At 39.7% G+C, this 13,449-nt stretch overlaps 2 protein-coding genes across 2 annotated transcripts in view; both read right to left on the reverse strand.

The window, feature by feature from the left end:
- Window positions 1-4,869, reverse strand: part of LOC117424072 (beta-citrylglutamate synthase B-like) — a 14,921-nt gene extending 10,052 nt beyond the window's left edge. Inside the window, exon 1 of the mRNA XM_058992525.1 lies at window positions 3,815-4,869. Coding sequence (XP_058848508.1) covers window positions 3,815-3,977 — 163 coding nt within the window. The 5' untranslated portion in view covers window positions 3,978-4,869. The remainder of the gene's footprint in view (window positions 1-3,814) is intronic.
- Window positions 4,870-7,553: 2,684 nt separating this feature from the next.
- On the reverse strand, window positions 7,554-12,931 carry LOC117424122 (single-stranded DNA cytosine deaminase-like). Its single transcript, XM_034040222.2, has 4 exons — window positions 12,743-12,931; window positions 12,059-12,311; window positions 8,898-9,013; window positions 7,554-7,871 (listed from the first exon to the last, which is right to left on the reverse strand). Exons 1-4 carry the CDS (start codon window positions 12,929-12,931, stop codon window positions 7,818-7,820), a joined length of 612 nt encoding a protein of 203 aa, XP_033896113.1. The 3' UTR covers window positions 7,554-7,817.
- Window positions 12,932-13,449: the final 518 nt, after the last annotated feature.

The raw sequence follows: 13,449 nt of genomic DNA on the forward strand, positions 1-13,449 counted from the left end.
TTTTAAATTTCAGACATCGTAACTGCAATTCCAACAGATCAAGTCTGGATAAGTAACTAAATTAGAAAATTAACAGGAACACCCCACCACAGCTGCCAATTCAAATCCAGAGCCATCAGTATCATGAAAAGGGTGATTATGAACGGGCCTACATTCTGTATGCACATACCCCCAGATTCTGATACCATCTAGTGAAAGGCTGTCTGAAGTTTAATCAGTTAGAAAAGCGGTGCACTACATTCATGTTTTTAAAAAAAAAAAACCCACAGGACAGCATCAAGGATTCACTAAACATTTCCAAAGAGATTTATTCATTTGCACATTCATTTAGTATACAGTCACTGTACACTATTGGTGACTAACTGGAGCACTGCAGAGTTCAGGTACACAACTTCAAACTGGTAGTTTTACTTTATTGCGTACATTGGTCCCAAATCTGTGCTTCTCAATTGTAATTTAGAAAACGGAAAATCTCTATAAAATACCAGTTTTGAGGGGGCAGGAATCTTATTTTAGGAGTCTTTTCATAAGCAGACTCAGTAGTTCCAAAGGGATTTTTTTTTTTTTTTTTAGGTAATGGTAAGCCAGGCAAATAAACTAATGGAATTTAACAATCTGATATTAAACAGGTTACGGAATAATGACTCAGTGGAGAGAAATAATTGCTTGGTCTCCAAAGTGTTAAATACTGAGAGCTACAGGATGCCTTAAATTTATGCAGGATACATCTTTAATTGGCTTTTAAAGTCTAGCCATCCAAGTCCAACAGGAAGAGTTGGATAGATTTTATTTATAATATATATATATATATATATATATATATATTATATATATATATATATAATCAAAGAGCCACCTGCATGCATGCATACATACATACATACATATGCATATACACGCACACATACATGCACACACACACGTCACTCAAGTCTGTCGCACTTCTAGGCTTGTGTGTGTAGTTGGGTTACTAGGAGACAAACTTAACATGAACATGTTTGTTCAGTTACTACTACAACAACCTGACTAAATGTTTAAAACTCAAATCTGCTACCAAATTCATAAATGCTGTGTTACATTAATGCACTTGGTCTCCAATCATTGTGGGTGTTATTGCATTTGTCTTTCACCATAGATCAGATCCATTAAGGCCAGATCAAAGGTTTGAGTCAACACTACTGTACATTCATACAAAATGGAAAAATCTCAAAAGCACGTTAAATAAGGGAAGAAAGCTATACAAACAGAAAGATCATTTAGCAACTAACTCAAATATACATAAGCCAAGGTTTAGTTTTACACTTGATCTAATGGAGTCTAAATCCAAATAATTCTCCACACTACTGCAGTAATGCATGCAGTGGATATGCGGTCCTCCACACTACTGCAGTGATGCATGCAGTGGACATGCAGTCCTTCTCCACACTACTGCAGTAATGCATGCAGTGGACATGCGGTCCTTCTAGCAAACTACTGCAGTAATGCATGCAGTGGACATGCGGTCCTTCTAGCAAACATCAAAATAGGTACACGTCAATATTAAAAAGACATTTAACTATAAAAAAAATTTAATGTACAAGAAGTTTGAGGCAGTAGCATTATTTTCACGGGAGGCCACATGATTGTTTTTGGAGATACAAAAGTGCGTATTGTAAAAGAAAAAAGGGAGGGCTATTTGAGGCACAGTAGGGAGGTTCGATACAATATTTCTCATACAGCAACACTAATTGTAGTACCAAATTCCCCCATTAGCTTTACATTTCAGTAGTTAACAGCTCTCCGCATTATTGATCAGTCACCAATTAGATAAATCAAATTTAAGACATACAAAACATATTGGACTTAACGCAGGGTCAAAAGAATCTCAAATGCAAGCAATATTAAGAATGACCAATTACACCATATATTGCATCTTTTTGGAAATGCAAGCATGGAAACAGGAAAAAAATGCTAAAATTAAAAGCACAGAATACCAAGGAGCATTGCCAATTTTTATTTCATACCAAATAACTAGGGCGGCTATCCTAATCCTGACCATTGTCTTTTGGTACACAACAGGCTTCGAAATTACCAATAACACTGGGTTTGCGTTAGCGCTACGATTGCTAGCATCAGATCACTTCTGCAAAACCGATAAGGAAGGCACATCTGAAAAGCAGCTCCTCCATGGAACTGCCCTATAATTAAAAGCAGATCTCCCATCCCACGTGTGAGTTTAAGACAATTCCTTGCACACAGCCAGGCGTGCAGCAAGAACTAGGTCAGCCGGACGCTCACAGCACTATTAACCTTGTCAGCTTTTCCAGAGTATAGGAACGCCGGATGTGTTGGAGCCCAAAGAGATCCCTAGAGTTTATAGAATCAAAACCATAGGGGTTGCCACACGTCAATATGGTAAACAAAAAAGATCCAATCCAGGAAAGTGGCTAAATATATGGCTGGATGCGTGTTGCATCTGTAATTGTGACCACCCCATAATAAGATTTTAAGTAGTTCAGAGGCAGGCCTCCATTACACAAACAGTATGAAATCTCAGATAAATGGGGAAAAGTTAAATTTTGCTTGAAACTCACCATTAGACCAGTCAAAGGAGCAAAAGAGGTCCATTGATTTTTTGTAATTATGCCACGTGTTTAGGAATGTAAAAATGCTTAAGTGTAAATACTTTGAATATTTTCTAAATGTTACTCTTGTAGGAAAAGGATCAAATTAGGAAAAAAGCTTTAAAGTTTTTTTTTTTTTAACTGTAGTTTTAAATTTCACCCAGGAAGGCATCAATACTATGTGCAAGTGGAGTGTTACAGTAGAATATGCAAAAAAAAGTAGCGCATTACTTAACACTTGGTTTAAGCAAATTGTAAAGCAATTAGAAGAATGCAGGGGAAATACTGTACCCCCATGGCTTGGGGCTGACCCACACAGGCAACGTTGAGAGAATGGGACCACCCTTGCTGGTCTGCGGTGCTTGGGGGGTGGGGCATTATAAAATATATATCTATCTCTAGCATCTCCTATCCTGACCCCTTACTAACTATATTGTATCCCTGAAGACAATTTCTCAATTACATAATTGATTTTAATGAGTAACTATATTAACAGTGCAGTGGTACCCCCTAAACGTGTACCCCTTTCCTAGCATGAATAATGATTGAGTGGGCAGTTATTGTGCTATTCGGTTTAACATGGTTTCAGAGTGGAGGCAGGTATTTCCGTTGCAATCTTTTGCTTAACAAGTTTATTTATAATAAACAAAACAACAAGTCTGTTCTGATTGAGAGGCAAGTTGGTCAAAAATGCCCCCAACCCCAAAAAACATATTGCAATGTATTTATCTGTACTTATTGGCCATTATGGGGTGTGTGCAACCAATACAAAGCCATAAAGTACGTTTTTTTATTACAGCGAATCGAAATAAATTAAAAAGGACAGCAATTGGAGATGTACATATCTAATGCAAACAACGCACTGCCGTTTAAACGCCACCTTATAGAATATGGAAATAAGTATGTGTGTTGATTTTACATATGCAATACTGGTATATCAAAAGCCATCAGTGTTATGTTAATAAATCTAAATTACATCGATTAAATAAAACTCAGAATATTTATTCATAATAAACAACCATTTCTGCAGTATTACATAAATGCACGTCTACCATATGATATGGTAGATTGAGAGCCACATAAAACCACACTTTTGAATAATGAAACATCTGTGTGCATTTAACACTTTCATTAATATACTTAAATACTGTACACGTGACTGTGAAAGCGATTTCCGAAGATCAGAGTATTACACATTGTAGCCTACTCACCCAAAAGCCCTTGTTCGATGGTAATCACAATCTCGTCCATTAAAACCCGTCTGAATTCGATATCTTCATCGGTACAGCGAGCTTGCAGAGCCCTGTGGATTTCTTGCTGCGGGTACTCCTCGACAATCCTGCGGTCGGTGATGAACCAAAGTCGGTTGCACATTATGGCAGAAGCCGGAGGTAGCTGCGGAGGACCCTTGTTCTCTAGTGGTAGTACCCGAACCCTGTACTCTAGTGGTAGTACCCGAACCCTGTACTCACTGGCTCACCTGCTTTGTTTACTCTACAGCCACTCTGTACCACTAACTCTTCATGCAAACGAGCTTCCCTTTAACAAATACCCTGGCTTCTTTTAGAATAAATGGCTATCGCTTACGCTGCACGATGACGCTAAGGGAATTTGCCTTTGTCATTTAAATCTCTACACACGCTATAGCAAGAATATAGCGCGCCCGTTTGACAATGACTATGCTCACTACTCGTTCCTGCTGTTACTCAAATGAATAGGCTGCTGCAAGCGTGGTGCGTTTTTATAGGATCCAACCCCCCATACAAGAAACCGGATCGAAGCGGTTTCTGACAGAATCCTGCAATTGGCGTTGCCCCTTTCCTCCTAAATCTCCCGGTTTGTCATTGGTTTGGTCTAATCGACCAATTGACTAAAGATGATGCCAGCAACTGACAATATAGTACAGGCTTTAAAACTATGTGTATCACAAGACAAGACGTTCTTAGACATAGTTTGTTAACGCCGATTCTATAAAAATGTATCCACATATAAATAATGATCTTTATTCAATTCAAAACGTTAGCCATAGACGTGCAAAAACACATTAACCGACAACGCAACAAGGCTACCTCAGACAAATATACGTGTCTGAATTAATGATGTAAACTCGCAGTTACGTAGCCTACCGTACAACAGATTGGTAGCGTCGCACTGAAATTGACAAATGAAACGTAGCAGTAAAAAAAAAAAGAACACGTACAAGATATAAACAGAGTAAGTTGTAAAGATAAAATCGTTTAAATTATTAAGTACAATCCCGTATACAATCCCCCTTGATAAGAGTGAACCTAAGTGTGTTAGCCGCGGCGGCTCTTTGTCTCATTCGCTCTCCCTCACTTGTTTACTTGCTTTTCTGTGCGAGTGCCGCCTCTCGCCTCTGTGCATGTATACAGTGTGTGTGTGTGTGTGTGTGTGTGTGTGTGTGTGTGTATGTGTGTGTGTCTGTAGGATCTGGTGAATAAATAGAACATCTATACATTTAAGAAAATGGAGTACTGTACTGAATTTGTGAACAAACCGTCCCAGTTTTTTAATCCATACATTTGGAGGGAACACACACACACACACACAAATACAAATACGACTACTAGTACTACGACTACGACTACGACTACGACTACTACTACTACTACTAATAATAATAATAATAATAATAATAATAATAATAATAAATAACAGTATTTTTAAAATGTGGTTCAGTTGTTTTATTATTATTATTATTATTATTATTATTATTATTATTATTATTATTATACTAATACTTTGCTGTTTCTTCCTATTGATATTAGTCAAACCAGTAATGTTTTAAGTCTATTTAATTGTGTAAAATAAAACGTGTCGGTAGGCGGCTCTTTTGTACATTGTGGTTGAATAGAGACGATGAGTAGAAAGATGTGTCGTGGTGAACCGGTGATCTTCAAAAGCTCACTGAAACTAAAATAAATACATACATAAAAGAGATATTGGTGTTGTTGTTGTTGTTGTTGTTGTTTTCAGAACATTTTTCATGTTATACTGCGTCATGGACCGTTCCAGCTCAGTAAATACGTCATCTAGGATCTAGCGGTCATTATAATTAGAATTGACGGTCCGTTGCAGACCACACTGCAGTATTCAAACTGCATTACACTGTGTAACAATTTTTTTTTTTTTTGGTTCCTGGGTAGTAAGTGTTATTTCATAATTGCTTATGCCTCAAAAGTATAGAAAATGGCTATTATTCCCCACAAACTTTGCTTTTGTGACCAGGACAGTGATATTTTGAAATTTACCTATTTTCCAGAACATTCCAGATAGATTCAGTGCTGAGTAAACTTGGAGTAACTTCTAGAACTTTCCAGTAATATAAATAGTAGTATAAATACAGGGGCCTTAAGCCCACCAGTTCAGTTTAGTTCCAGCTGCCTAAGTGGATACATATCTGCATTTTTCTGAGATGGCATCAAGAGGCTGCAATGGTGGCATTCCTGATGGGTCTCCAAGGCGGTTTTACCAAGTTTCCCTACTATCTTTGCCCTTGGGACAGCAGGGACACCAAGGCGCACTACCACAGGCGGGACTGGCCACAGCGGACCGAGTTCTCTGTGGGGAGGAACAACGTCAAGTGGGAGCCACTGGTGGACCCCCGGAAGGTGCTGATGCCACCACTGCACATCAAATTGGGCCTTATGAAACAATTTGTCAGAGCTCTAGATAAGGAGTCGGCAGCCTTCAAATACCTTCAAGACTTCTTCCCTAAGCTGTCTGAGGCAAAGGTCAAAGCCGGTGTCTTCGTCGGACCACAGATAAAGAAGATCCTGGAGTGCAATGAATTCCCCAAGAAGCTCACTAGTAAGGAGAAAGCGGCTTGGAACAGCTTTGTCGCAGTGGTTCGGGGCTTCCTGGGCAATCACAAGGCCGAAAACTATGTGGAGCTGGTTTAGACTCTGGTGAAGAACTACGGCACAATGGGCTGTAGGATGTCCCTCAAAGTCCATATCCTTGATGCTCATCTTGATAAATTCAAGGAGAACATGGGAGTGTACTCGGAGGAGCAAGGCGAGCGCTTCCACCAGGATATACTGGACTTTGAACGCCGCTACCAAGGACAGTATAATGAGAACATGATGGGAGACTACATTTGGGGGCTGATTCGTGAAAGTGATTTACAGTATAATCGTAAATCTCGAAAAACTAATCACTTCTAAATCTTTTGTAGTCATTTTTGTATTACTTTAGTATAAATACATGTTAATTTGGATTCATATGTTGTTTTTTTCTGACTTTATGTGAACGAAAAGACACAAATTCGCCCGTTTTCTCATTGGAAATAGGTCAATTTCAAAATATCACTGTCCTGGTCACAAAAGCAAAGTTTGTGGGGAATAATTGCCATTTTCTATACTTTTGAGGCATAAGCAATTAGGAAATAACACTTACTACCCAGGAACAAAAATTGTGTTACATAGTGTTATTATTCACCCCGGTTTGCTGCAGTTTTCGTGTTTTTCCATGTAGTGGCAGTATTAGCCATAACAATAGAGCCGAATTTCCATTCTCAGTTTGGAGATTCTGTAAACAGTTCATACCAGATTAGTCAAACAGTTCATACCAGATTAGTCACAAGTGGCCCAACCCAGTTTCACAAGTGTGTGCTACACGTGACATATGTTTTTATTTTATAATAAAACAAAATACAAAATACAAAATAATGCAAAATGTAATAATGCTTGCCCTAAAATATTTTTTAGTTATTGCTGTGAGTACAACAACGTAATGCTTCGTAATTGGTTAGAGTATAGAATATTAAGACATGTTGTTTTTAAATATTAAACTGTGATGTTACCAGAGTAAATCAGATAAGAGGGAGGGACTGAGGGAGGGACAGAGAGCGAGAGAGAGAGAGAGAGAGAGAGAGAGAGAGAGAGAGAGAGAGAGAGAGAGAGAGAGAGAATGGGGGTGGGGGGCAGGTAGTCAGAGTTGAAAGGTCATACTGATTTCACATTATTTGAATTGAATGATAAAGCATGGTCAATGCACAGCAATTCTTCAAGCAAGCTCAAAGCCAGGTAGATTAGAGAAGAATTACAATAACCCAGAGCGGCTTGGAATGATTGCAAACACCATGGAGTAGCAAAGGGCAATGTTACACATACTGAAATGGCTTTTTTTAATTGACTTGAAATTCCCCATTTCAAAGTCACAGCTGTTGTACTGTAGATAGATTTGCTCTTTTCAAAATCCAAGTAGCTTGAAGGCATCTCTCAGATCATCAATTTCATCCACAGGCTGAAAAAAAGTTTAAAAAAAACACAAACAATAATGTAAGGTCTTTCACTGTTAGCTTTCATATCCTTTTAATTACTTTTACAAAGATTATGTAGTTGAAGTTATATCTCTTTTTGTGTGACAATATTGTATTGGCCTGAAGCCATAGCCAAAACATTTATTTTGGTATTATTATTACCTGTTAATAACTTTCTTGCTTACATGTCAACGAATGTGTTTCATTATTTGTTAAAGATTAGGTAATTGTGTGTTAACCAATACTTTAACATAGTCTTACCTTGTATTAGCACAAGCAAGGCTGTCACTGGTCTCCCTTTGAAAGAGTGCTAACCAAGATTTTAAAATATGTTTTCTTACCTCTTTCTAGCAGTCACAACAATATCACTGCCCTCCCATTAAAGGTGCACTAACCAATCAATGTTCGAATATTTTATTAGCATGGCTCTGTTTGTCTTTTGGTTCATTGCTTGTATTTTATACTTTTGAATATTCAGGTTTCTCTTTTGATTACATGCAACACTGTGGCTTCAGAGGTCACAATACCACATGATTTCACAAGGACCAGGAAAAAATACTGTGGTACAACAACACAGGCCTGCATGCAACATGATTTTCTTTAAAAAAAAATCATATTTTAGAGTATCATGCAAATACATAAAGCTATATTTAAGTGCAGTGTGTTAACACTGTTCTAAATGTCACCACCTTTCTGTCATTCATCAAAACAACAGTGCCCCCCACTTGGTAACACACTTCACTGTAAGTGTCTCTAACTGCATAGCAGTTTCACTGTACTACACTATAATTGCTTATATGGTTGTGCTAAAACCCAATCACGTGCTTGATTACAAAGGGAAAAAATGTTGCCAGTCGCTGGAGTTCTTTACAGTTATATTGTATCTACACTTGTGATTGTGCATTTACAATGTTATTACCACAGCTGCAATTGCAGTGTAATTAGGGTGTAGTTGGAGACAGGCACTGTAAAGAGCTCGAGATGTAATTCAGTTTCTGTGAAGAGGGTACCTGGAGGATGCGTCTGAGTTTTCGAGCCAGTCGGATTGAGTTTGCATTGAGCCCCTCCCAGGCTTTGAACTCACGGTCTTGACTGGCGACAAACGTGTGCCAGCAGTAGAAATAGTCTGAAAAAAAGAGATGCGTGAGCAAGGTGGGGAAGCCTATCAATGTTACGCAGCTTCAGTACACCTATAGGTTTCAGTACACAACGTAACGCTAATATGCTTCCCCGCCTCGGAAAATCGAGTATTTTTTTTTTTAGTTTTAGTTTTTGCTGATCTGATAGAATATTGAACAGCTACAAAATGGAATGTATTAGGAAACTCAGAGGATACAACTCATGTCTTTAAAGAACTGCTGCTTTTAAGTAGTTACAAAAGAAGAACATTACATTTGCTTTTTTTTTTTTTTTTTTTACTGTTCCCTTACCTTTTTATAATGTTGTCTATCATTCTGGATATTACAGCAATTACTAAAATATTGAGTTTTTTTTTTTTTTAATTTCAAGCCTATTATGGTGTTTTGACAATGAATTCTGGAGCTGCTCTTCAGTTCAAGTTGCTGACTACAGATGTATGTAATATGGGCTAAAGTGTTTTTATGTTAGTAAGCGCCAGCACCACCTAGTGCACAGCAGTGTATTGCCATCAAAACTAAAGAAAACTACTGTAAAGATACTTTGACTGATCTAGCCCAGGTTACAAATATCTATTACAGGCAACTAGAACTGAAGCTCCTGAGCTTAAGTGAAGGCACCTTAATATACAGCTCTGGAAAAAATTAAGAGACCACTGCAAAATTATCAGTTTCTCTGGTTTTACTATTTATAGGTATGTGTTTGGGTAAAATGAACATTTTTGTTTTATTATATAAACTACTGACAACATTTCTCCCAAATTCCAAATAAAAATATTGTCATTTAGAGCATTTATTTGCAGAAAATGACAACTGGTAAAAATAACAAAAAAGATGCAGTGTTGTCAGACCTCGAATAATGCAAAGAAAATAAGTTCATATTCATTTTTAAACAACACAATACTAATGTTTTAACTTAGGAAGAGTTCAGAAATCAATATTTGGTGGAATAACCCTGATTTTCAAGCACAGCTTTCATGCGTCTTGGCATGCTCTCCACCAGTCTTTCTCATTGATGTTGGGTGACTTTATGCCACTCCTGGCGCAAAAATTCAAGCAGCTCAGCTTTGTTTGATGGCTTGTGACCATCCATCTTCCTCTTGATCACATTCCAGAGGTTTTCAATGGGGTTCAGGTCTGGAGATTGGGCTGGCCATGACAGGGTCTTGATCTGGTGATCCTCCATCCACACCTTGATTGACCTGACTATGTGGCATGGAGCACTGTCCTGCTGGAAAAACCAATCCTCAGAGTTGGGGAACATTGCCAGAGCAGAAGGAAGCAAGTTTTCTTCCAGGACAGCCTTGTACTTGTACTTGCGGCCGTCAGGTCCCATCATTGCAATCAGCTGTGCTGTTCTCGTCGATTGACTGACGTGGGGCAGCGTGCTGATTGCAGGGGTTGGACTTGGCAGTATTTAAGCAGTATGGTTTTGCCATTCGGTCTCCCTTTCCTGAACTGAAAACACGCGTTGTGCTTTTGTTGTTTTGTTTTCATCAAATTGCTGTAATTCACAGAAACTTTGGGAAACTTTGGTGGATTACCGCAGTGAGGAAGACCGAGGACAAGCCATTAATCCGTGGAAGGGAGCCAAGAGGCGGTGAGAGGAAACCCACTGCAGTAGCACGGAGAAACCCAGTGCTTCCTTTATTGTTGTTTTTTGTAACCGTGACGTTTTTGTTTACTCTTTTTATTTGAAACCTGAGTTTACCATTGCTGGTATTCCAGGTGGTTTTCTTGTTTATTTTTTGCAATACTGTACTGTTCTATTTTCATTGTTTGTTAAGATAAAATCCTGCCCCAATACCATTGATGGTACAGGACTCCAAGGACTAAACATTATTTCCGGCTCCTGTGTGCTGTCATTTCTGGTCCTTCCCTAAAGCTCCACCCACTACCCTCCCACAGTGTGCCATTCAGAGGGTAAATGGGCAAGACAAAAGATTTACAGTAAGTGCCTTTGAACGGGGTATGGTAGTAGGTGCCAGGCGCGCCGGTTTGAGTGTGTCAAGAACTGCAACGCTGCTGGGTTTTTCACGCTCAACAGTTTCCCGTGTGTATCAAGGATGGTCCACCACCCAAAGGACATCCAGCCAACGGCAGGCCAGTGGTCGAAAACAGCTCATTGATGAAAGAGGCCAAAGGAGGCTGACACAAATTGTGCAGAGCAACAGACGGGCTACAGTTAGTCAACTGACAGTCCAATGCAACATTGGTGCCGAAAGACCCATAAAAGAATGCACAACTCGTCGTACCTTGACACGAATGGGGTATGGCAGCCGACGACCTAACAGAGTTCCACTTCTTTCAGCAAAACACAAGAAACTGCGGTTGCAGTGGGCTAAGGAACGAAAACACTGGACACTGGAGGATTGGAAAAACATTGCCTGGTCTGATGAATCCCGGTTCCTGCTGTTTCACGCTGATGGGAGGACTAGGGTATGGAGAAAACCACATGAGTACATGCATCCATCATGCCGCATGTCAACATTGCAGACTGGTGGTGGTGGTGTGATGGTGTGGGGTGTGTTTTCATGGAACACATTGGGCCCCTTGATAAAAGTGGAGCAACGTTTGAATGCCACAGGATATCTGAACATCATTGCCAATCAGGTGCATCCCTTCATGGCAGCAGTGTATCCATCTGCTAATGGATTTTTTCAGCAGGATAATGCCCCATGCCACAAGGCTAGGATTGTCCAGGAATGGTTCCACGAACATGACAGTGAATTCAGCTTACTGCAGTGGCCTGCCCAGTCACTAGATCTCAATCCAATTGAGCATCTGTGGGATGAAATGGAACGAGCTATTTGGAGTAGAGATCCACTACCAGCCAACTTGATACAACTGTGGGAAGCATTGGAGTCAACATGGGCCAGCATCCCTGTGGAAGGCTTTCGACACCTTGTAGAGTCCTTGTAGAGTGCATTTATGTTTGCAAACATAAAAAAAAAGTAAGACAATATTAAATTTGACTATTTTTGTATTTTTTTTTTTTTTACTTTTTAGTTTCCCTTGTTTAGTGCTGCACTTGCCTTTGAAAGTCATGACTGCGATATGCGCCCCAGCAGCTTTGAGTCTCCTCAGTCCTTCAGGCTCTGAATTTGTCTCCTCGCAGAAATACAGACGGGCCGCAAAGATGCGCAGGCGTAAGTTGGGGTGCTCGGACAGGAACTGAGCCAGGTGGAGCGCGCAGCTGAAACAGGGAGACCAGGAGCAGAACCAGGTCACAGAGTAACTGAGATGAGGGTCAATCTGCCAAGCACTCATATAGCGCAGAAACAACACCTGGAATCACACCCAAAACAAAAAATAGACATATATAAGTACCAGCTCTGTCAATATACAGCTAAAAGTGTTGCCTCACTCTGTAGAATTAACAAATTCTGCTTCATAAAGTCAAATGAAAACTGCTTGCTGAATAATGTTACGTTGACATATTGAATGACATACCGCTTTGTAGTTTTCCATATACTTGAAAAATGTGACATTTCGAAATCTAACATGAAATACTGTACTACTATTATGGCTTCCGGTAGACAATGCCCAGCCTGGGAAGTCTTTGCTCAGATTCGTAGGGAGCCTGACCAGTAGGAGTCACTAAAGAGCAATGATGCAGTGAACTATCTCCAGAGGATTTAATCCCTAACCCCGCAGTGAGACAAATGACAGACAGACAAACAGGCAGACAGACAGACAGAGACAGACACAGTCTGCACCTCAACGTGGCAGCCGGAGCGATTACGAAGGAATCCAAAGTCTAAAGAGTAGGACGTGGGGCTGTCTCTCCTCTTCACAATGTAGCACAGATAGGTCTCATGTCGCCCGAAAGCCCAGCGCAGGTTCCTATAGTGGTAGATAAACTTCTTCTGTTTCATAAACACGCTGTGTGCGACAAGGAGGGACATCAGACAGTATACAAATCAGGGCATATTCAAATCAGGGCGTAGACAGGACAGAGGGAAGGAGACACTTCTTCATACAGAGAGTGGTGAAGATATTAGATGGGCTGCCTAGTCATGTTGTTGAGGCTGAATCACTTAGATCCTTTTAAGACTCAACTTGACAAGGTTTGGAGATCAATCGGCTACTAGGAACCGGATGAGCTTAATGGGCCAAATGGCTCCTCACGGTTGACAGGAAAACCAGAGACTTAATAAAATGAGAATCTTGTACTCTGCAATGTATGTTTTTAAGAATTCAGTCATGTTTTATGTCCCCCATTCTTCCGTTCTTTTTTTTTTTTGGTTCTTTGCTTGTATTTTATACTGCATATGCAGGTATTTTAAAGACATTGCTTTACAAGTAAAGTTGCTGTTTCCTGGTACCTAATCACTTCCTGTGCTGTAGCTGAGTTTTACTCTATTGGTCTAGCAGCAATCAGGTTCACATGACCTACCCCACAGGAAGTGATTAGAATACAGCT

This window comes from Acipenser ruthenus, chromosome 19, assembly GCF_902713425.1.
Source record: "Acipenser ruthenus chromosome 19, fAciRut3.2 maternal haplotype, whole genome shotgun sequence".
Classification (NCBI taxonomy): Eukaryota; Metazoa; Chordata; class Actinopteri; order Acipenseriformes; family Acipenseridae; genus Acipenser; species Acipenser ruthenus.